At 45.4% G+C, this 24,698-nt stretch overlaps 1 protein-coding gene across 5 annotated transcripts in view; it reads right to left on the bottom strand.

Moving 5' to 3' along the window:
• The window catches only part of LOC131471248 (DENN domain-containing protein 4B-like), a 29,289-nt gene extending 5,905 nt beyond the window's left edge, over positions 1 to 23,384 (bottom strand). Inside the window, exons 1-24 of one of the 5 annotated variants that reach the window (XM_058647704.1) lie at positions 23,244 to 23,384; positions 11,987 to 12,355; positions 10,253 to 10,508; positions 10,091 to 10,160; positions 9,465 to 9,634; positions 9,136 to 9,377; positions 8,970 to 9,036; positions 7,490 to 7,548; positions 6,824 to 6,968; positions 6,561 to 6,736; positions 6,227 to 6,327; positions 5,928 to 6,143; positions 5,690 to 5,835; positions 5,477 to 5,610; positions 5,286 to 5,400; positions 3,980 to 4,186; positions 3,774 to 3,902; positions 3,546 to 3,687; positions 3,284 to 3,439; positions 2,669 to 2,918; positions 1,085 to 1,379; positions 889 to 993; positions 415 to 590; positions 171 to 324 (exon numbers count right to left, since the gene is read on the bottom strand). In XM_058647704.1, the coding sequence (XP_058503687.1) occupies positions 171 to 324; positions 415 to 590; positions 889 to 993; positions 1,085 to 1,379; positions 2,669 to 2,918; positions 3,284 to 3,439; positions 3,546 to 3,687; positions 3,774 to 3,902; positions 3,980 to 4,186; positions 5,286 to 5,400; positions 5,477 to 5,610; positions 5,690 to 5,835; positions 5,928 to 6,143; positions 6,227 to 6,327; positions 6,561 to 6,736; positions 6,824 to 6,968; positions 7,490 to 7,548; positions 8,970 to 9,036; positions 9,136 to 9,377; positions 9,465 to 9,634; positions 10,091 to 10,160; positions 10,253 to 10,508; positions 11,987 to 12,333 (3,858 nt within the window). In that variant the 5' untranslated portion in view covers positions 12,334 to 12,355; positions 23,244 to 23,384. Of the gene's footprint in view, positions 1 to 170; positions 325 to 414; positions 591 to 888; positions 994 to 1,084; positions 1,380 to 2,668; positions 2,919 to 3,283; positions 3,440 to 3,545; positions 3,688 to 3,773; positions 3,903 to 3,979; positions 4,187 to 5,285; positions 5,401 to 5,476; positions 5,611 to 5,689; positions 5,836 to 5,927; positions 6,144 to 6,226; positions 6,328 to 6,560; positions 6,737 to 6,823; positions 6,969 to 7,489; positions 7,549 to 8,969; positions 9,037 to 9,135; positions 9,378 to 9,464; positions 9,635 to 10,090; positions 10,161 to 10,252; positions 10,509 to 11,986; positions 12,356 to 13,163; positions 13,356 to 22,461 lie in introns of those variants that run through there. The other 4 variants (XM_058647703.1, XM_058647701.1, XM_058647706.1 and 1 more) reach the window with 4 other exon arrangements.
• Between the last annotated feature and the right edge of the window lie 1,314 nt (positions 23,385 to 24,698).

Here is a 24,698-nt window from a genome sequence, read left to right as displayed (position 1 = left end):
GTTAAAAACGCTGATTTTCTCAGTGGGGTTTGGTGTGAGAGAGAGAACAGTTTACAGAACGCCGTAAAACTGCCGGGCAAAGATCGTATAGTGGCGAGTTAATGCGATAAACAGTCTTAAAATAGAATAAAGATGTGTCCAGGCTCGTTTAAAGAACCTTAAACCATTACCGTGGTGGTTCTGCTGTTCTCAGAGTAGCTGCTGGTCTCAGAGCTGGAGTCTTCGCTGACGCCGTTACACTGACGCAGTGACGCCTCCTGAACACTGGGGGGCCTCACCGCGCTCTCCATGTCATCCTCCACGTTCCAGTTATTCCGCTCTGCACTGCAGACAAACAGGAAGTGTTTTTACCGACACAGATCTAAGGATGGGGGTGAGGTGGGGGTGGCTGGGGGGCGTGGCCAACGTCTGTACCTGCTGACCGGCCCGAGGTCACAGACCTCAGCGTTCAGGAAGGGCACGAAGGAGGCGCCGCAGAACGGACACGACGAGTTCAGGTTAGAGTCGTCCGACGTCCAGCCGGCCATGATCTCCTCGTCATAGACCAACGAGTTACAGCTGCGACACAGAGAGCAGCTGGATATCAACACCTGCACACACAGGGAGGGAGGAGTCAGAGAGAGAGAGACAACACCTGCACACACAGGGAGGGAGGAGTCAGAGAGAGAGAGACAACAATTGCACACACAGGGAGGGAGGAGTCAGAGAGAGAGAGAGACAACACCTGCGCACACACAGGGAGGGAGGAGTCAGAGAGAGAGAGAGACAACACCTGCACACACAGGGAGGGAGGAGTCAGAGAGAGAGAGAGAGACAACACCTGCACACACAGGGAGGGAGGAGCCAGACAGGGACGGAGGAGTCAGTTGCTTGAAATGATCCATTTACCTCGAGTCCTGCCGCCTCCTGATTAGCGTCCCAGGACCTGCGCAGAGGAAACGCAGAAGTGGGCGTGTCCGTCAAGTCGAGGTCACTTCCTACAGACAATGAACTCTGAGGAGACAAAATACAACATGATTAATATAAAAAAACGTATGGATTTCAACATTTCTGCCTGATAATTAAAACTCTTCATGACACAAACCTCTGACGTGGCGTTGACCAGTCGATCTTTGGCCTTCAGCAGAGTTTCAGCCACCTGAGCTTTCCTCGACTGTCTCTGCTCAGACACTCTTCGTCCGACGCCTCCTCCTCCTCCTCCTCCTCCTCCCGGCCGCCGGTCGTCCACGCTGGCGGCTCGTCGCACCGACACTCGTTGTCTGGTCGGAGTGAGGAGCTGCTGCAGTTTCCCGGCCAAACCTCTGCTCGGGGAAGACACGTTGTTGTAGTTCTCATCTACAACCTTGTTTCTTCCGGCCGTGTCACGCACACCCACAGGCCTGAAGGTCAAACGGCCACATCAGCATCATCAAGTCTTTAAGTCCATGAGATAAACATTGCTCAGTGAGTTCACTGAAGAGCTGAGTGAGGACGAGTTATAACAAGATGTGATGATCACTTAATCTGAGGTTCCTGATTTGTTCTGCTGACAGTTTTTTCATTTTTAAAAGGAAAGACGGAACCCTCGCTCACAAGCATGTAATTATTTATGACTGAAATGAAAGATGACATCATTTTATTTAAAATCCCTGAAATTGTTGACAATAATTTCACATTTTAGAGTTGAACAAAAAATAAACCTCCAGAAATCCACTGAGAAACTAGAGGCTGCAGAACCCCAAAGAGAATCTTAATGTTTTTAACTTTGTTTCAGTGACACATTGACGTTTATCTGTTCATCGCCGGATTAAATACAAACATTAGCAGCTAAACGTGAATTCTGTCTTTAATTCAGGACAAAATATTAAGAAATGAGGGAGAAAAAAAAAATGAATATCAGGGATGAACTACTGATGAAACCTGAACAGCTCAGTGTTCTCTCTCTCTCTCTTTTGAAGGGCTTTTATTTTTCAGACTGGATTTAATCTGAACAAAAAGCTTCAAGCACAGAAGTCAAAGAATAACACATTTAAAAGTCCCGTCATTTCTGGACGATAAGCCACTACTTTTTCCCCCCGCTTTGAACCTCGCGGCTTAAACAATGACAGATTTTTTCCCGGTTTCACAAACTTCATGCCACGAAAAAACAAATGAAATTGCCGAATTAAGGTGCAGCCACTTGACATCAGTGTAAATCGTGCACTTAAGGTGGCGCTCCAAGTTTAGTGGGAGGAGAAATCCTTCAGTAAAGTCTGCCAGTGGATCTGACGGCGTGGAAAAAATCATCGACAAGTTTGGAAAGTCTGCACTGCTGCATGTTGACGAGAGCGACATGAGCTTCAGGTAAAAGTGACGAGAGCGACAATGAAAACGATCCTGAGGAAACATCAGATGGAGTCATTCTGAGGCTGATAGTGAAGTGAGGAAGATGAGTGAGGAAGATAGTGACCAATGAATCTTGGTAGGCTACAGTTTACCGGTTATTATTTATTACCTGTGTAAAGTTCATTTGTTTCAATGAACTGCGGCTTATTTATGTTCAAAATAAATACTTTTTAAAGATTCAGTGGGTGCGGCTTATATTTAGGTGCGCTTAATAGTCTGGAGATGACGGTACTGATAAAAGCAGCTCTCCTGTGTGACGTGCTGTAATGTGTCATGTGTCTCAGATGAAGAAGAAGTCTCTTACCGTCCGTCTCTCTCCGCAGGCTGACAGCTGCAGTCCGGCTCCGAGCCAGCAGACTCTGCACACTCTTTGTAAAAGTTGGAGAGGCAAACCTGACTCCGCTTCACCAGGACACCACCACCACCACCAACAGGGGGCGCTGGAGGCGTGGCCGATGCGTCTCTGGGACCCAGCGGCGGCTTACGGGAGACAGCTTCCCCGCAGCTGTCTGTCCCGGCGTTACGAAGCATCGTCTTCTTAAAGAGTTTCACCTCTGGAAAACAGAGAGGACATAAAGTCTCACACTGAACGAAGACTCACACGTCTGTGAAACATCTAAAACAACAACAACAACAACTCACTCACTCACTCACACCAAACCCCACTGAGAGCCCTTTTAACATGATGTGGAGTCACTGCTGCTACTTCATTTTCACAACGTATGTGTGACACTGTTGTATGATGAATCAATTCATGAAAAGAAAAGTTGAAATATGGAGATTAAAGGTCCCAACAGCAATCTTCAATACGTACTGACCTAAATGAATTTGTTAAAAGACTATACTTCTTTTTCTTTTTTTAACTAAATCTAAAACAACACTGTTTATAAAATATAATATGAGCCGTGTTTTCTCTCACTGTCAGACGACGTCTTCATGCTGCTCAGACTGTTGCTCTTCACCAGTGGACCGGTCAGGGACTCGTGACTGGAGCTTTCAGACAGACCGCTCCAGCTGGACTGACGAATCAGAGTGGACTGGGGGTGGAGCCTCTGGTCAGGTTCTGTCATAGCTTCTGCAATTTAAAAAAAACAAACATTTATAATACTGATTATACTGAAATGTGAATGTTTCCATGACAGCAAAACAGGAGGACACTTGGCTTGAATGTCAGCACCGACCTCCTCGAGATCCCACCGAGCCGCTCTTCTTCCGCTTTAACGGCCGTCTGAACTGGGCCACAGCGAGCAGGACGTTCCTCAGCTTGGCCCAGCGGAGACGCCCGCCCTGATTGGTCGAGGGCCACTTGCTCTCCAGCACCGCCTGAGGACAGAGGACAGACGACGTCAGATGGAACCACCAAACACGTTCCCTCAGTGCGCGCGTGTGCACGTGTGTGTGTGCGTGACCTTGTTGTAGTAGCCGTAGGTGATGGTGTTGGGCGTGATTCCCGCCTTCTTCATCTCCAGCAGGACTCGAACAGCGAGGACCGGCTGCCCGTACTGACCGCACAGCTGCATCAGGATCCGGTAACACACCTGAAACACACACACATACACGGTCTGTCCACTGCACGTCACCGCTTCTTCACCTTCGACCCCGGTCAGAGACTCACCTCGTCCGGCAGCACCACCTTCCTGTTCTCCATGTGTTTGAGGACGTCGTAGGCCGTGTGCAGGGTGCGGACCTTGGCGCTCTCGGCGCGCACAAACGTGGGCAGGTAGATGAACCAGAGGCCGTAACAGTGACCCAGCAGACACTTGGACCACATGTCCGGCACGGACGCGTACTTCTGCGCTCGCTTCTGCGCCAACTTGATCTCCTGGTGAGTGGAGACGGAGACGGCTCAGAGTCTGTGATTTAACCTCCACATGAGGTTTCTTTTAAACTTTACACACAGAAACAGAGAATTCTGCCAGAAAACTCAAAGAAGAAGAAACAAAAAGCCCGGCCTGCGACCTTTAAAAGCCTTTAATTACAATAAATATTACTTATTAGCGTACAGAACCTCTTAATAAATGGTTACCGACATGTCATCATTTTACAATAAAGGTTTTTATTGTTTATTGTTTGAACAGTAATTACTGTTGTAAGTTTATTTGTCGAAATAAAGTTAAATAAAAAAAATTAAATCTAAACTTCTGAGGTAAGGGTAAGGGCTGCAGCTGGATATTATTGGATGTTCAGCCATGTTTTTGGACTGTGGGAGGAAACCCACATGAACAAAAGGAGGAACCAACGGAATCGAACCGCCGCTCTGTGAGCTGTGAGGCAACAGTACAAGCCACTACTTCCCCATGTCGCCGTTAAACCCACAGAAAGTCATTCCCGCCGCTAAGGTCGCTCACTTTAGAAACGAAAAGGAAAAGATTGAGTTTGATGACATCAGGAAGCAGCAGAGGATCATGGGAAATGTCGTCTTCACAACCAGGCAAAGACAAAAAAACCATCAACGCAACTAAAATGGATTTGAACACAAAGTTACAGCCGAGACACAAGAAACAGAAGAGATCAATCTATCATGTCAGTCAGCTTCAGATATAATGAAGCAAAAATAATGTTTTAATTATAAATAGCTGTTTTTTTGAGTGAGTTCAGGAATATTCAGCTGCAACAGGAAACTTTATCAAAAGATGTTTACACGTCATTTTAAATAAATAAAAAAAAAGTGTCCGTTTTTTCTTTACTGGTGATTTTTCACTTTCATTTACGAGAATAATTTCCATTATTAACGTTTAAACCCTGAAAAACACACCAACGCTCAAAGTCTGTGACGTGTAAATATTTGATAATGTGCGTGAAATATTCATGACGAGTCATAAAAATGATATGATGCAGTCAGAAGCCTCCTCCTCCTCGGAAAACTGGGTCACGGTGTGAAACCCCTACACTCAAATTTCGTGTTTCAAATCTCTATGTACCTGTTTGGTGCGTCGAGGGGCAGGGCTACTGGGGGCGCTGCCTTTGGCCGGGGGGCGGAGCTGGTCCTGCGGCTGGTCAAAGAGCTCGGGCCTCAGAGCGGGGAACGTCTCATAGCTGAGGACAAATCAAACCCCGTCATCAGTGTGGGAAACAGACACATTCAAGCTTTTCACATGTTTGTTTTGTGTACCTGTAGAGGGCGGGACACTCTGAGCCGTCCGCTTCCTGCGGCTCCTCTGGGGGCATGATGAAGACGGTGTGTTCTCCGCTGTGAGTCTCGTCCAGATCGATCAACCTCACCTCCTCCGGCTTCTCCACGTCCACCTGGAAACACACGGCGTCAATGTCTGCGGTCGCTGAGACACGCCCCCCCGTGTCACACATTTAACCTCAATCATCTAACCTTCTGGACGCACTCGTCGAAGAACTCGAGGCAGGCGTGGCGGTCGCTGACGAAGGAGCACTCCTCGACGAACTGAGTGAACATCTGGGTTCTCGTCAGCTGGTTGTAAAACTTCTGCTGCGTCCGATCGCGAGATTTCAGGAAACCTGGAGGAGGAGAGGAGGGGCCAAAACCGGTCAGAACTGAAGACGCCTCCGATAAAAGATAAATAAGACAAGTCAAGTCTGAGAGAGCTCACCCTGCAGGTTGAAGAGGGAACTGCAGTCAGTGGTGGTGTCGGACGGTGCCTGCGTAATGGGCAGCAGGAAGGAGCGGTATCCTCGCAGCAGGCAGCTCATGAAACGCAGAAAGCCCTCCTGGATCTCCAGCTCCAGCTGCTTCTGACGCCGGTAGATCTGGTCGTAGTCGGTGAGCAGGAACTCCAGTGTCGCCTCCTCCTGGCCAGGTGTGCAAACTGCAAAAACAGCGGCGCTGCAGCTTTAGACACAGAGCAAGTCTTTTAACGACAGTGAGTGACGGCTGCGAGGCATCACTCACTCTTCTCCAGGGTCTTGTGGAGGCTGGTGAGAGTGTTGAACAGCGCCTTGCCGGGCCTCCTGGGCAATGATCGCCATGACAACGGCTTCTTTTCATCCGACCTGAGACGAGGGACAGAAGGAACGACGAGGACAGTTTCATTAACAGTGATCCATGTTTTCATCACTGCACTCATTTCAGAGCATTTTTTTCCCCCCAAAATAAATGAAGTTGCAGCTAAAAGCTACTTTTCCTTGTCTTCTGGTTGTGGACACTGGCGGCCAGCAGGGGGCACACACACAGCTCAGTCAGCCCTGCTGTCAATCACACAGCACAAAAGTGATGGATGACTCACTGGAAGATGGTGTTGGTGTCCAGGTCGACACACACCACGTCTGCGGGGGGGTCGTACAGGTCAAAGTAGCTGGAGTGGACGCCAACGACGAAAGGCATCGGCGCCAGCAGCACGTCGGCCATCTGCAGTGGACACAGAGGGATGTACGGACAGAGCCAGCGCAGCGGGAAACTCACCTGCAGACGACAACACGCACGTTTATCAAAGAGTAACGTCTTCACTTTTTATCCTGTGTGTGTGTGTGGGGGGGGGGGGGGTCTCACAGAGATGAGCGCCTCGCTGACAGACGTGAGGACGTCGGGCCGTAGCGAGTGCAGCAGCAGTTTGTGTTCGGTGAGGACGGCGAGCAGCAGCGTGCAGGCGTTTTCTGGACCGAGGTTCTGTAGCAGCTTCAGGTAGCTCGCACCACTGACACACACACACAGACAAAAATAAAGTTTGTGTTGCGCTGTAAAGTCACTCACTTCCCCTGCACTAAAGCCCATAGAGAGAAAAACAGTGATTTGGTCGCAGATCCACTGCTGCCTCCGTGGTGAGTTCAAAAGTCTTATTTTGTGATGTCAACATTTAAATGATTGTGTACGGATTTACCAAAGTTACAGTGTCACCACACGAGGCAGCGGCACACCAGCAGCTCCTCTGACTCCTGCAGCTAAAAGTGTTGATTTTCTACATGGACTTTGGTTCAGGAGAGTGAGCGCATTACAAACTGCAGTTTCTCGCGGAAAAGTCGGTCTAACCGTGAGATCAAGTAGAAAACACATTCTTGAAATGTCACATGTGTTTTTTTTTCTGTCCCTAACAGTGAGAGCGAGCCTCTGTGGATAAATACACAACTATCCTGGATCTGATGAAGCTTCTGCAAAAGAACTGACGATGAGGAGGAAGATGAAGATTCACTGCTGTTGGTTCTGCAGCAGGAAACTGACCTGAGTGGCAGTGGAGAGGAGACCGGCTGACACAGCAGCAGGTTGTCATACGGAGACAGCTGAAAGACACACAAACACACAATCAGATTTAAAAATGTACTTAAATTCTTCTGAATGTTTTTCTCTGCGTCTCTGAATCTAAACAAGATCATTAACAGTGTTTTGTAAAAATTGCTGGAAATCAAAACAACAACACAGAACAAAGTGTGTTCCCTGCACCAAACACAGATCATCCACCTGAAACTCAGACTTCAGATTATCATCAGTGGATTAGAAGAAAAGATCGCAATAATAATAATAATATTCTTCGGTTAACAATCACCGATTGTAGCGACTGTAAGCTTCAGAGGTCATTTAGTTTCCTCTTTCATGAAATTAACAAAATATTTTGGATTCTTCTTTTCACACCAGATTTTATTCTTTGAGCAAAACAAGAAAATATTTTAAAATAATAGTAGATAGTGTCAAAGAGAGATTGCAGGATTTTTTTAATAATCAAATAAATGTGTGTCTGAATTCAATTACTTTTTCAGTATGTTATGATTATATTTCCAGAAAGAATATGGTTATTTTTTGTGAAGCTGAGCTGGATTTTCCATATGTCATTAAACGCATCATAGCTCCGTGGACCTGCTCTAGTAGTATTGCTGGCTTTTCGTTGAAGCTGCCATTTCCTATTTGGTTATAACTTTGACTGACGTGGGTCGTCAGCCAATCAAAATTTGATGCATAGTGACAGAAGGCCCCGGGCCCAGCGATGTGTCTGGCGCTAGCCCCCGCTGTTGTCATCAACGACGTTTGAACCTGTGGCGGGTTTTGAAGTAAGCTATGGTCACTGCATTAACACCACGATCCATCATGTTTCTGATCTCCTTCGTGTGCACTTTTCACGGCGATCGTTTGGAGAAAAGACGGAAATTATTTTAAGAGGAAGCCCTACACCGAAGAGGTACATAATGTCCGGTAGTTGGAGTGTTAATGATAAATTTATAACATTTTTTAGAAGTGGTGAGGACAAAACTGTTGATCATAAATAGTGCCGGGGACGTGTTCCCCGCGTAGCTGACGCCTGTGCTTATGTGAAAGCTTGTTTTTGTGTCATATAGTGGCTTGTGAAATTGCGTTGCTGAGTGACATAACGGAAGATGTGGTGGTAATGATGCAGTAGCCTATAGATGCGCAGGGGTGTGCGTGTGCGCTATGGTTGCCTGTTTTTTTTGTTTTTTTTACTGAAGGCCCTGACTGAAACCCCACTGTACGCTACTGATTTTGGGTCATCATGGCTCACACATGTTCATTTGACAAACACTGATCAATGTTTTTTAACGTTTTCTGACATTTTATGGACCAACCGATGACTCGATGAATCGAGAAAATGATCGACAGATTAATTGATTATGAAAATCATCGTCAGTTGCAGCTCTACTCTTGATGATACCTGATAATACAGTTTATAGCCAATAGAGCCTTGGGTTTGTACCTGAACAAGGATGCGAGGACGCTGGGGAGAAGGAAACGGGACGTTGTGCATGAAGCTGGATATGTGTCTGCAGCAAGACGCAAAAAAAAAAGAGAGAACGTCACTCAAATGAAGTGAAATTTCATCAAAACAGAACAAAAAATGAGAATCTTCCTCGTGTACTGACTTCTCTAGTGGCAGCACGTGAGGTCCAGAGATGGAGTATCTATAGATGAAGGTGAGAAACTTCTGGAAGACGTTGAAGAAGGGCCAGTGTGACAGCACACAGATGCTCTTCTTCACCTGCAGGCTGCGGCTGGTGATGGGCCGCCGGTCCACCACACTGAGCAGACCCAGCCTCACGCTCTGTCGCTCCGACAGCAGCTCCCTCTGGAAGGACTCATAGAACTGGATGGCGGCACCGTAAACCTGCGGAAGAGGGGAGCAGAGGATCGATCGGTCGTTCTTCAGCAGGACGAGTGTGAGGACTGTGTGCGTCTCTGCTGCCGCGCTCACCTTGTCCCCGGAGGCGGACGTGAGGACGAAGGTGGAGAAGACGGGCAGCTGGTACTTTGTGTTCAGAGGCCAGCTCTCCACAGTGACGCCCATCGGCAAACAGAAGACTGGAACGGACTCTGGCAGAGGGAACGCCTCCAGGTCCTCCTCAGGGTAACGGCTGATCAGACCTGACACACACACACACAGACAGATCCAGTCTCAACACAACACAACTGCAGTGTTTTATCATTGGGCCGCAGCAGTTTTTTTGACATAAAAACAGTCTTAAAAACTCCAAGTGGAACTGGGATCAGTGAGAACTAGTCCATTTTGTTTCCAGACTCAACACCAGGGTCAAAACCACTTTTTATGAAGCCACCATGACTTTTTTTTTAAGATTTACTCAGTTAGTCCAAGTGAAACTTTCTTTAAATGTGGTCGAGGACGAAGAAAAGGTCACAGGGACCCGTTCTCATTATTGTCCTTTAGTTATCCTTGAATCCCTGAGGTTTCATTACACACACACACACACACACACACACACAGCAACATTTACTAATGTAACAGATTTCATATTTGTGTCCGTGTGTTTGAGTTTCTCGTGCAGTTGCAGCCGCGATGAGACGGCGAGGACAGATACTCACTGGCTTCGTAGACCAGCGCGTTGGCTTTGGCCACTGCTCTCTTGTAGCACAGGTACAGGCCTGGACCCCACTGGACACACAAAAGCAAGCACACAACAAACTGAACCGCTGAGTCACACATTTAAAATGTATTTTTTCTCCCACCTCCCACCCGGGCCGTACCATGCCGGTGTTTAGGTTCTTTTCGACGCGAGAGAAAGTGTGCGGCGCCACCTCCCCCTTGCTGGGCAGCAGCAGGGAGATGTCGGTGACGCCCAGCGTGTGGAGGCCCTGTGAGTCCAGAGCCCGGCGATACGTCAGGAACACCCGGTGAGCGGTCGGGCCGCCACCGGCGCTCAGGCTGGCCGATCGGCTGTAGGGCGTTGTCTCGATGACGTACCAGCTCTGCTTCAGCTTCTCCTTCCCTTCATACAGAACCCTGCAGGGACAAGCACAGGAAGTCTGAAAAACCATCATTTTCACGTGGAGTCCCTCAAGGCTCCCATCCTTGGTCCTCTTTGGTTTCCATGAAGTTTCATTACACATAAAAAATATGAACTTCTCTATTCTTCTGCTGTGTCTAAACATTCTTCAACTTCAAAGCAGAGCAGAAACACAAGAGGAAACAACTAAGATTAGCTTTTCCCAGTGGAAACAGGAGTTTGTGGCACTTTATAAACCACTCACTCTCCCACACCAAACCCCATAGAGAAAAGACTTTACGTCACAGCACACAGGAGCTGTTGATCCACTGCTGCCTCATTCATTCACGTTCAAATGTGATATTTTGTGACTTCTGTGTTTGAAATCCTTTGTTCAGATTCACCACAAGAGGCAGCAGTCGACCAGCAGCTCCCGTCGCCTGTGAGCTAAAAACCAAGGTTTTCTCTATGGACTTTGGTGTGGGGGAGTGAACGGATTACAAACTACAGTTTACAGTTAGACACAAATGCAGACATAATTCTTTAGATACAGTTAAGACTTAAGAAAAGGTTAACCAAATAAAATCTCTGCAGCTTAAGTGGCTAAAATCCCTTTAACCTCACAAACTCAGTTTTTAGAGAAACCTGACACTTCATTTCTTCAAGGGAGGAACTAAAGTATCGGCTCCTTGTCAGACTTTACTTGCGCAGTGTCTGTCAGCTGCGTCTCAGATTATGAACAACAGAATAAAGGTGTAATTGAGGATTGAGCTCTTTATGGTCAAACACACATGTAATCCAGAATAATTAAAACAAGTAAACAGCCGAGCAGAGTCGGAGGGAAGCGACACCACACACACACACACATCTGCCCACCACTGCCTTACATAATCCTCTCTATTACATAAGTGTAAGCTTTGTGTGCATCGCGCGAAGTAAACCCAGCAGAGTCCAGCACACTCTCAGTCCCTCTGCAGAACAATAACTCTGAAAGCCAGGGGGGAATTTAGCCACTTCAGACGCTTACCTACTAAAATCTACACCTGGTCTTAAGTGTCTTAATCTTCAGAATATGTTCCCTGCTTCATCTTTCCCTGAGACAGAATTTCCCGACATGGGACCTGAAGTGTGTTTGACCTTGTGATGAATGGTTTACTCTCCCACACCAAAGCCCAGAGTGTGTTGATCCACTTGCTGCCTCCATCAGTCACTCCACAGGTTTGATTTTGTGACTTATGTGTTTGAAATCCTGTCTTTGGATTTAGCTGAACGACACAAACCCACCACACGAGGCAGCAGGAGCACAGCGGGGCCCCTCTGGGCTTTGGTGCAGGAGAGTTGTTGTGTACAAGATTCAGTTTCCTGTCGGAAAACTCTGTGAAACAATGACATCAACTGTCAAACGTATTCTTCAGTTCGCAAAAAGACCCAGAAGCACCTCTGTTTCCCATGTTCTGTGGAGTAAAACTGATTAATCAGTGGAATATTGCCTCACCCGAGGTCCAGGACGGGCGGTTTGTCTCGTCCCCGGCGGTAGCACAGGTAAAGATGCGGGTTGTTGATGAGGCCGGCGCTCAGCTCGGCCGAGTGTCCGCCGAGCGTCTTCTCGATGCACGTGAAGCCCTCCGGCACTTCCTCCCCGAGCCCCTTGGCGATGACCACCAGGTCCGTGACCGGCTCCACCGCCCGGCCCGCCGAGCCTGAGGACGATGAGGACGGGGATGAGGAGGAAGACGAGGACGAGGCTTTTCCATCGTCATCCAGGGGCCTCCACTGGCCCCCGGGGTCCAGACCGGCCACTACAAAGTAGTCCACCAGCTGGGGACATTTCTCCTCTGTCATGCCGTCGCCTGACTACCCTCCACTAGAGAGAGAGAGAGAGAGAGAGACTCTGAATTAATTATTTAAAGGCCACAAGTCAGATCAACTTTCCATTTCCTCAATGTGTCCAAAGAGACAATGAGACCGTCATCACCTCACACCTGCAGCGAGCTCCTGTCAAACAATCAGATTATAAACCATGTTTTATGAGCGCGAATTCTCCCGATCAACCAGTTTATCTTCTTCCATTAAAGACAAACGACGACAGTGATGAGTGACAGCTGAACACACGCTCTGCGGTCTGTTCAGCTTCAGTCTTCATTTCTGACCACCTCATTATCTTACACTTTAAAAACGTGTGCCAAATAAATCAAGCAAATGGCTTTAGTTTAAATAAATACATGTTTCATCTGACATGGCTGTAACATTTTGTCCTGTTAGCAGAACGTTTGATTTCCTTCCCTCTCTGTAAACCACAGAGATATGTGTATGTGTGTGTGTGTGTGTGTGAAAGTGAGAGTTGGACTTTGGAAAAGAAAAAAAAAAAAAAAAGGATAATGAGGAAGAGCTGACTTGTAACCCACCAGTGGGTCACAGGTCAGCCGGCAAACAGGAAGGAGGCTGCCTGCTTCCTGTTCATCGATGACTTCCTCGTGACACAGCAGCAGCAGCAGCAGCAGCAGCAGCAGCAGCAGCAGCAGCAGCAGAGTCCAGGTTTTTCCCAACACCAAACCCCATAGAGAAAATCATCAATTTTACACGACAGCACAGAGGGGTCGTGGATCCACTGATGCCTCTGATAGTAAGAGTTCAGCTTTTCACACGGATTTACTTCCCTGATACAAACTCACCACACGAGGCACCAGTAGACCAGCAGCTCCTGGGTCCCCTCCACGCAAAAAACGCTGGTTTTCTCTATGGGGTTTGGTGTAGGAGAGTGAGTGGTTTACACAACGTCATTTTCCAGGTGAGCAGTTTGTGAAGTGGACGTGAGTGTCAGTGTGTTACTCTAACACACACATACACACACACACAGATGCTCTCCATCACCAAAAGGTTAGAATAGTCAGGGTAAGGTGGTGAATAGTCAGAGGTGGGGCTTACTGATGATGCAGCCAAGGTCAGGTGACAGGAAATGCTGCGGTGAAGCACGTTACAAAGGGGACTTTTCTTTCTTTCTTTTCTTTTCAGAGTACGTTATATTGGTGGAGTGCAGCTGCCGTTTCCATGGAAACGGCAGCTGCACTCCACTTTGACAGTGGGCGTAAAGTGAACGCGAGCTGTCGCAAGCGCTCAGCTCACACCGGACCCAGAGGGAGTCGACTGTGGGACGACCACGACGACAACAGTTTGAGCTGAAACAGCTGATTTCCACACTCACTCAATCACTCACTTCCCTTTTTAGATGTAACAATGGAAACCTTGCACACGCGCACACACACACAGTGGAAAGCCCAGAGAGATGTACCACATTTCCTCACTGACAGAGGTCACCTCAGTGCAACAGCTGCCCACTGACCTTTATTTTCACCGCGTGCGTCAGGCGTCGTGGTGACTGTGTGGTTAAAAACTCAGGTACGGGACGTTTAATAAACAGTGGTTTGTTTAAATATCGAAGAAAATTGTGTTTATTGCCATGTTTTACTGTACAAACTCCACAATGTTAAATGAGTTAACTATATAACTAGCACGCAGTCATGATAGGGCCCTCGCGTCTCCTCGTGAGTGCAGCAGTTCCCTGACGTCACTTTTGAATCCGCAAAAACCTTTCGACAACTTTTTACCTTTGATGTGTAATGATGTGGGTGCAAATCGTCAAATTGGACACTAAAATTTCAAATGGCTGACTTCCTGTTGAGTTGAGGCCGTGGTTACGGTCGACTTTTTTGTTCGTCACGGTCTATAACATCTGCCTATCAAGTTCCGGGAAATTCGGTGGAACTAAATGTTTGCTGAAGTCATAGGGCACTTCCTGTTTTGTGGCGAATGGTTGAAATTCACCCTAACGCCGAGGGTTGCCGTGGCCACGCTGTTTTGAATCTGCAAAACCTTTCGACAACTTTTCACCTTCGATGTGTCAAGTACAAATTGGGGCGTTTTTTGTGTTGGTACGACAAACATGCTCGGACGAGTTCACTCATTTACATAGGGCGCAAACCGCCACAATGGACGCCAAAATTCGGAATGGCTGACTTCCTGTTGAGTTGAGGCCATGGTTACGGTCGACTTTTTTTGTTCATCTCATTCTATAACATCTTTCCACCAAGTTTCGTGAAATTCGGTGGAACTTATGCGTAAAAAATTGTGTTATTAAGTGACTTTACTTTACTTTTAATAAATATGATTATTATGAATGCAACACCATTTAAAACCAGGAAAAGTCATCACAGATACTTTACCACAGTATGACGATATCTTGTCTCGTGTCACAATATAAATATGATATCGATACGTTGCTCAGCCTTCAGTTAGCAGCAGATAGTTTTGTCTGAAACTGATCTTTTTTTATGAATCTGTCCAGTCAGGACTTCAGCAAAGTGGAAGTGAGACGCCTGAAAAAAGGGGAAGTCGTTCTCCGCACATGTTATTAATAATTGGCAACAGCTGCTACTGCTGCTGTGACCTGCCTCTGTCTGCTGTCAGCTGTGGTTCCTGCAGAGGCCAATTCTGTAATTTTGTGTCAGGTTTGGTTTATTTCCACCTCTCGAGAAAAAAAGAGTCGTTCACAGCAGCTCCGTCTAAATGGAATCCGAGTTCGTTTGCTCGGAAAGTCCGGTTGGTTTGGTGTGAACGCGCAACAGAACTCTGATCCGTACCGAGGAAGCAAACTCTGGTTCCGCCTAAAAATAAACATCGGTCTCGGTTAGCTTAAAGTGAACGCAATGCAGGAAGCGGACTACACCGCAGGGCATTGTGGGTAAACACAAGCAAAACACACGTACGTGAGAAATAGAGCCAACAGATGAGTTTTCTTGTTCATTGTTTGTCTCGTCTTCTCCTTGGTTGTGGTTGTTGATGCAGCGCCCCCTCGGGCGAGGAGGGGAACGCGCTATTCAGAAGGTTTGGTTTGTTTCACTGAAGTGTGAAAGCCAACTGGGACCAGCCCCCAACTGAACCAAGTCTGGCGGAGACTGTTAGGTGTGTAAACCACCTTAGACCAGAGAACCATCAGGTCTGAAACAGATCAGGTCTGAAACTACGACGGTTGGCTGTCCCGCACTTCAAATACACTCTGAAACAAACGTGATTAGTTTCACATGTGCAGGTGGAGTAACATGTTACCGCAGCACATCAGTAATCTCATCGATCACCTCAGTAAAAACGACCACATGTGGGAGGGGCACCACCCCACACTCGTCGATATACAACCGACAAAAGCTAAAAACGCCGACAATGAGAAAGTGAACCAGGGAGGAAATGCTTCAGTTTGGGGAGAACGTGAGTTTGAGACCGTGGTGCAGAACCAGAACACTTGGATAGAGATTTATTTACCTAAAACAATCAGAACTTTGGTTTGGAATTATATCATATGCCGAAAAACAACGCAGCCTACTGCAATTCAGCTGATGATAAGAGATAAATGTGTCTTTATGACTCTTCGTCTCACTGTCGGAAACGCTGCCACAGGAAGTGGTACGGTGTCGTGTTCTGTCATTTACACAGTTTCACAAGAGCGTGAACGTAAGATGCTGGAGGCGGAGATATCACCCCTTTGTCCCCACAAGGAAGACAAGTGCCCATCATGTGACTGTGTAAACAGGTTTAGGTCCCCACAACATTAGTAATACCTGGACGGAAGGACACACACACACACACACACACAGAGCTGTGTGTTAACTGGTACGGGGGGTGTCATGGACCACAGAGGCTCTTTGTCTGTGGGGAGAGGGTCACAGCGTCTCACTGATCAACATGCTCAGCACTGCGGTTACTGGTGATTTTAATTATCAATCAATCCGTCAATGATTTCCTTGTCGTTTGGTTCATTCAAGCTCGAAATCACACAAACACTCAAACCTCATTCCTGTCACATGACTTTGACTCGAAAAAGCTGCCATTTTATCACCTTATAAACAGGCAGCACATATTCTCTCTCTCTCTCACACACACACACACACAGAGAAAGAAATCACTGTTTGTGGCACGATGTGAATGCGCTCACTCGCCTGCACCAAAGTCCACAGAGAAAACCAGCAATTTTACCTCCCAGCACACAGGAGGTTTAATCACTCCGTCATCAGTGAGTTGAAACGTGTTATTCTGTTTGGCCACACTAAAACCGAGCCTGGCCGTTTTCAAAATAAAAGTCTCAGCCTCAGCTGTTCATCAACAGTAAAACACAAACCAGCAGTTTTTAAAATAAATGTCTCATTTTTTTATTCATCCACACAGTAAAGACTTTTCAAAATTACAACCCCAGGGGTTTTCAAAATTAAAGTCTCAGTTTCCCTTAATCAAGACTAAACTATAACCCTGCAATTTGCAAAGTAAAAATCTCAGTTCTTTTTTCAAAATTGAACACTCTTGTTCATCCACACTAAAACACAACCCCAAAGTTCAAACAACAGTTTGACTGATTTCTATTTATCCACACTAAAACATTGCCCTGCACTTTTCTAAATAATAGTCTCAGTATCTGTTCATCCACAATAACACATAACCGTCAGTATTTTCTAAATGAAAGCCTAATTTTCAGAGCTTTCAAAATAAAGGTCTTGGTTTCAGTTCATCCACATTAGAACAAAACCTTGCATGCATCAAAGTCTAAATTTCCGTTTTCCACATATAACTCTGCAGTTTTTTGATCCACAACAATAGCTTTCAAAATAACAGTCTCTGTTCAACAGTTTCTGTTCATCAACAACAAAACACAACGCCAGCCTTTTTGAAAATAAAACCCTTATTTTCTGTTTGTCAACTGCAGGAGTTTTCAAAATAAACAGTTGTGGTTCTAAAACACAACCCTGCAGATTTACTGTCCATATGTTCTGGACTCAGGCAGTGACAGGACGCCCCGCGGGGCCTCGGCACAGGTTGTGTCAGAACTGCTAACACCAGGTCCGGCTATTTAAAGCCTCTTTTAAAAAACACACACGTGTTTGGTGAGTCTCTCTGCTGCTGAACTCCAAGGACTCAAACGTCTCCGCAGTGAACGCTGACCGTGACTCAGGCTGTGCAGACCACTTCAGACTCACACGGAGACCAGGCGACGGCAGAGTCCGGGACCGGGTTTTAAATGTCTAAAACCGTCTAAATTTAGAATGTCCACCAGCACAGGGATGAGGACACCCAACACGAGAGGACGTCCAAACTGAATTAGATCACATCACGTTTGTGACGTAAACAACGAGCGAGGGAAAATAAACAAACACAAACAAACTCAGATCAAGCTGCTGAAGTGAAAGCAACAATAACTCCAGTCTTATTCGGCCACATATTAGAGGCTTTTGGCTATTTCCAAAAATCAAGTTTGAACAAATTAATAATAACCATCCCGTCACTGATTTGTACAGATTAGACACACATGTGACTTCTTTTTTTTTTTGAAAGAATTTGCAGAAAGAGTCACAATTCTGACTTTTTTTTCTGATTCTGAGATAAACTTTGAATTTTGTTTCCAATATTTTGTTACATGTGGCCCGAATCCGTACATTTTAGTTTGTATTTCTTATAAAATAAAATACATGTTTTTATAGTACATCTTGTTTTAGTAGTTATTCTTAGGCACTTTAATCGTAAACGTTTTTTAATGTTGTTATTTTTATAAGATAAATACACATATTTTATGTTATCTTTCATTCCATTAGCTAACTCTGTTAAATAAAACACACCTTTTTATGTCATCTTCAGTTCTTCAGTGGTCATTCCACAACTGTCGTAACACATTAACAGTAACAGGACGTGAGATAATAATATTATCAAAGTTTGAATAATTTAAAAAAGTGACAGCCGTTCCACTCATGCAACAGGAATTCATAGAATTAGCAGGGACTGAATCTTATTTACTGTTAACCAACATATTGATATATTGACATATTGATAAAAAAAAACATACTTAACAGTAGATTATATCTTCTGCCGGCTTTTCTCACTATTAGAGAGACTTTTCTAACAAGTAAGTAAAGTTTATGAAGCGTTTTCTCTGCAGCACCAAAGTCCATTGATAAAAGAAGCATTTTTAGTTTGCAGGGATTTCAGAGGGTTTCAAACAACAGAGTCACAAAATAAGACATTGAACTTCCCTGATGCCTCAGCAGTGGATCAATAACTCCTGTGTGCCTCTACGGACTTTGGTGTGGGACAGTGAAAGATTCAGTTTGGTCGCAGCAAAACATATTCTTGTGAGATCGTAGACTCACAACAGGCTGACAGTACTTTTTAATAAAATGAAATTGAGATTAACTCTGACCAGTGAAAACACAGAGCTGTGACTCAACAACAGACAAAGGGTGTGTCCATGTCCTCAGTAATGAACTATGAGGACTTCTGCGACTGCATCCAGGCTGTTACGCAATCAAATCAAAACAGAGAGTGAAGCTGGAGTTTTGCGGGACAGTGAACGCAGCACAGCAGCAGCAGGAATGCAGAGCGGCGAGTCTGCAGCAAAGATCCAACCTGTGATGTTTAAAGTTTACTTTCTAAAAATGTCGGAGAGACACTGATCTGCGTACGCTGCCTCTCACCCTGTGCATGCTGGGACACGCCATGGCCGCCGCCCCCTTATACCCAGAGACGGGTGGCGGTGGGTGTGTGTGTGTGTTCACTGGGTCCAATACCTGCCAGGATAACTTTTGTTTTCACTGTTGTCGTTATTATTCTGCCCCTAAATCTTCATCAACAGAAAGGATAAAGCGGTATTTGTTTGCAGCGTCCTTCGTCTGAAAAACAGGCAAAACTAACACTCACTGAGGGAGCCTTTGTGTGTATACAGCAGCAGCGCAGGGGCGGACAGGGGACAAGACGTGGGTTTTTTGAGCAGTAAATTTAATATTGGCAACTTTTTGTAAACGCTTCTTTATAGAGATGTCAAATAACAAACAACACTTATCCTAAATAGATTCTTCCAAATCTTTTTTACATTGCTTCAGTTTTGATTAGCAAAGCCTGTTTCATTCAAAAAGACCAGCGTCATTACAGCATAGCAGAAAACACCAGTTTTTCAGGTTATAAGCAGGAGACTTGTGAAAGTTTATCTGAAATAAATGACATTTTCTGCTTGATTTTGCTCATGTTTACGTTGCTCTTTTTTACCCCCAAATATAAAAGCTACTTCATCTAAAGAATTTACTCTGATTTCATGACGACAGAACTTTTCTTAGCTCTCTGCACTGAATCCACAGTTTCACGTCTGACACACCAGAAAACACAGCTCACGTGACCATTCAGGCAGTGATGTAGTACTCGAGTCCGGTCTCGAGTCTCGGACTCGTCTCGGACTCGTCTCAGACTCGTCTCTGACTCGTTCCTTCAAAGACATGGTCTTGACTCGGACTCGGACCACAGTGGGAGGAGAAGGACTTGTAATTTCAGACCGAGTCCTCGAGACCAACGCATTTTTTTATGTTCATGTTATGTCCTAACTATGATTAAAAAAAGTCAGGGTGGGCTTAACATGTTGATGACAGAGCAGCACTGTTGAAGCAGTTTATAAAAATAGGCAGAAGACTCGGTCTCGACTCGGTCTCGACTCGGTCTCGACTCGGTCTCGACTCGGTCTCGACTCTGTGTCGACCCTTCAAAGACTCGGTCTTGACTCGGACTCGGCATAGGCGGTCTAGTCCCCATCACTGCATTCAGGTCTGTCCACACTAAAACAGAGCCTCAGTTTCCATTAATCCACACAATAAACATAACCATGGAGTTTTCAAAATGAGTCAGTATTTTCTAAATGAAAGTCTAATTTTCAGAGCTTTCAAAATAAGAGTCTTGGTTTCAGGTTCATCCACACTAGACCAAAACCCTGCAGGTATCAAAATAGAAGTCTCAGTTTCTGCTGTTCATCAACAGTAAAAATCGACCTTAGAGTTTTCAAAATGAAATCCTCAGTTTCTGCTCATCCACACTAAAACACAAACCAGCAGTTTTCAAAATAAATGTCTCAGCTTTCTATTCTTTCACACAGTAAACAAAACCGCAGACTTTCTGTTCATCCACAGTGAGACTGGGTTTTCCAAAATGAAAGTCTCAGTTTCTGTTCATCCACACTGAAACTTAACTAGCAAAGATCTTACTTGCTCTGAATCAACTGTGAGTCGAGACAACGTTATTTGAAGCTAAAATCTATTTTTAAATCAAATCGTGACCACATGGAATCTGAATCGACTCCCACTTCTTCTTTGTGTTTTCAGTCAAACTAACTCCAACCTGTTTGTGGTCGTCTCACTTTACCAGCTCACTGTTGCCGTTGCCTCCAGGTGACACGAGATCTAAACACTGATATACTGACAAACACGGGGGGGGGGGGGGGGCTGACTCTGTGTGAACTCCTTTGAATGCATCTGACACTTGTTTATTTTTAAATGTTGTGCAGACTAATTATCCACACTAGTATTTCACTTCTACCACAAAACGACGACGAGAGAGCACCGATTAATATTTACTTCATCAATTATGCATAAGCTCAGCCACCCACAAGTGATGTGCTTTTAATCTGAAATATTAATCTGTCTGCATCCACTTTTCCTGCCCTTGGGTAAATCTGCAGCTGCCACTTAACAAAAACACTCACCTGAAGAATTATGTTCACTGATTTATTTCACTGTTAAAACACACTTCTCCACTCACACCAAAACCCGCAGAGAAAATCATTCATTCTACATCACAGTCCACTCTTGCCTCCGTCAGTAAATTGAAATTTGGAATCGACAAAGTGACATAAAAGTACGAAACAAAGCAGCAGTAGACCGGGACCTTCTATGTGTCCACGGGCTAAAAATGCTGATTTTTTTCTATGGACTTTGGTGCGAGAGAGCAGACAGTTTACAAACTTCACTCTCTGGTCAGAGAACGCTATTTAAAAGGCGAGATAAAGCAGCAAAAATACTTATTAAGATGTCACAGACTCAAGTAGGTGCAGATTTTTACGGTTAAATGGCTAAAAAAATCCCACATTTACACTAAGAGTGTAAACGCTCAGTGATGAATATTTATCATGTGATTTCTGGAAATGAGAGAAAATTGGACTCCGTCTCTACAGAGACAAGTCCTGACACTGTTGACGAGCCTGACGTCACCCTCTCTCTCTGTCTCTCTCTCTCAACAAGTTTAACACCTGAGAGGAGGACCAATCACACGAGCCCGGCAGCTGAATGTGAATGAAGTCACGTGACTTTCAGGAAAACCTGTAATCAAGCGCTTTCTGTAGGTGAGTCGGTGCTTTTACTTTGTGCGTCTTTAGCCTCAGAGCAGTGTATTTAGCAGCAGCAGCAGAGTGAAGGAGAACATGCATGAGCAGCGACATGGTTCTTCTGACGCAGATCCAAACGCCACAGCAGGAACCAACACACACACACACACTTACATCTTACTGAAGACACATCATAGACTTACCATACTCCCTAACCCTTAACCATCACAACTCAACACAACTGAAAAAGTCCTTTAAAGTTGACAAAATGTCCCCACAAAGACAGGTTTGTACGTGTTCTGGACCTCACACACACACACACACACAAAAACCGTTTTCAGTTTCAGTCTGAAAACGGTTGGTTTGACAGAGTTCAGCAGAGAGTTGTGTGTCACAGACCTGCGTGGAGTCTGAAGATAAAAGTGTCTATGAAGACTTAAAGGGAGCGTTCACATAATGTTCCACACAAAAAATAACAAAGCGTAAAACTATCTTTTAACTTTGTGCCATTTTGAAAAAAAATGTGATATGTCTTCATCTAAAAAACATGACTTTAAACACTGTTATACATATGCCGGGCCTGTATGTGGCGCTGTGGCACACCAACACCAGAGGATTCTATGTTTGAACGCTCACTCTCTCGCACCAAAGTCCAGAGAGACATTTTTGACAAAAATTGTCTTTATTTCTCCTTTTTTCCCCACAAAAAAACCTTGTTTTCACAACCAACTCTGTCCTCCTTTAAATCTGAGAAACAGGCTGCAGGACAGACAGTGGACAGAGAGACATGAGGACATACGGACCTGTCTTACCGTAGACAGACAGAAGAGCAGCTGCTGTTGGGAGATTTAAACCTCGGGCCACCTTCCAGCTACAGCGGGTTCCATTATCGGACAAGCGTTTATTCCTTTCACCCCCGCGGCACCGCTCGCGGCTTCGGTAATAATAATAAAAAAAAAACAAACACACAAAAAAACCGTCCGGTGCTTGTCCCACTGTCCAAGTGTCCAGGCGACGTGCGTGTCCTCCTCGCGCCTGCTGCGTCAGTGTGGTCGCGTGACAGACAGTGGAGGCTGCCCACCCCGCTAAATCAAGAGTCGGGGGAGACGGGTTCCATTATCGGACCGTGCACTGTACTTGCTGCTGACGTCCTGTTACGTTTTTATGCGTTAGTTGTTGTTTTTTTGGGGGGGGGGCGGTGGGGGGTCGCGCATTTATGTTGACACGCAACGTCTTTTTTTCAGGACAATAACGCGACGAAAAGAAATACGAGTACGTTGTCACTCGTACGCATACAGCAGAAGCGGCTGGATGTCCAGTGCACCTCCTCCGTGTGTCGTGCTCACCTCGGCGGGGGCTGAGGCTCGGAGATGTCGGCGAGAAAAACGAACGAAGCGCACCGGAGGCGTGTCCGATAATGGGCGCTCCAGTGGTTCCCGTTAAACGGTCCGTCTGTTGTTGCTAACGCTTCCCGGTGTTAGCTAGCTAACCGGGAGTAGGGTAAGGGGGGGCGCGGCCCGGCTGACAGACGTGACGGTGCCGGGGACACAGAAAGACGGTGTCGGTGTGAGCAGGTGAGTCGTACCTTGTCGTAACTGCTGCTGTTTCCCGCTGAACACTGCGACGACCATGTTTAGGTCATTCTATCACATGTGACGTCCATGTTTGCTCCGCGGAGCCGCAGCCTACCCGGTGTCAAGTGACGAGGGACTACAGCGGCCGCTTCCGCCCGGGACCTTCAAGATAAAAGCACCGCCGCGGGGGAAGTCCGGAAGGACGAGTTTTTTCTTTTATCTGTGTTGGAGCGCAGGACGTCACATGACGTGATTCTGTTAAAAATGTGAATTTGTGACATTTGGCATTTTATTGTATTACCTGTACCTGCTGCGCGATATAGTTTCTCATCTTGTCCTATTTCGATTTCTTTTTATCACAATGTGGATTTTTCTTTGAAAATCTAAGATAAAATATAAGAACACACACATACACTTATTCACATCCTTCCATTTTTTAGAGGCAGTGAGTGAAATGTAAACATTGTAAAAACATAATAAAGCAAAAATAACAGGCCAAAAAAAATGTCTAAGAAAGAAAGAGAAACTTTCATTAAGCACCTGAAATCCAACTTACTCAACTGTGTTCAGAGGCATCACGTCTTGTAGCGCTGTGACTTTATTAGGGAGTATATTGTTAATATATTCACTCAAGAAGTTGGAAAAGCAAATGTATCTCGGGGCTAGCCATTGTTAGCAATCAGTCGCTAACATCGTCTACAGTTAAAACTTAAACAGTACCATGTGTACGACTGATTTACTGTGAAACAAACACGTCAGAAGTGCAGTTAACAGTAAAATTAGCAGTGTTTGTTTGTACTATTGATTCGATTGGCGGCCATCTTGGGGTTGGGCGATGTCTGTCTCGGGGCTAGCCACTGTTGGCAAGACCAGTCTGTCGATAACAATGCTCTTTATGTTGGTGAAGTTGCTCAGAGTTCCGACTACAAATGGAATGCACCTCAAGTATTTTGTGTGTACTTAAGGTGGCGCTAGTACTTTACGGAGGCCACTGGCATTAATAAGTTTTATGATATTTCAAGATTCTTTATTTGTTTCGAATTGTGTTTCCATGGATTTTCTTCGACAAACTTTTAGTTTTTTAATCCACAAAATAGGATGAAAACGGTCATAATTACGTTTTTGTAGCATATTATCATTTATCATTTTTGTTGTGAAACCGATGACACACTGAGGAGAAAGATCTGGTCAATATATAATTAGACTGTTGTTTTTTCTTTACACTAAAGGCATAAGAAGTATTTTGTTTTGTTTTTTTAAATTGTGTTAGAAGCTTATAATGGCTAATGTCCACGTTAGATGGTATGCTTTTATTTTGAAATCATCACACCTCATTTCCTGGAGTGATTGTGTCAAGTTTGACGCAGCTGCAGCTGTCACAGAGAAACAGACTCATTACCATTTGTGGGGGTTTAAACGGCTGAGGGATGGTGACTGGTGGTGATAACAATAATAATAATAATAAT

The sequence above is a fragment of the Solea solea genome, chromosome 13 (assembly GCF_958295425.1).
Source record: "Solea solea chromosome 13, fSolSol10.1, whole genome shotgun sequence".
In the NCBI taxonomy this organism is placed as follows: Eukaryota; Metazoa; Chordata; class Actinopteri; order Pleuronectiformes; family Soleidae; genus Solea; species Solea solea.
Note: the sequence above shows the minus strand (reverse complement) of the source record. Positions and strands in the feature narration are given on the sequence as shown.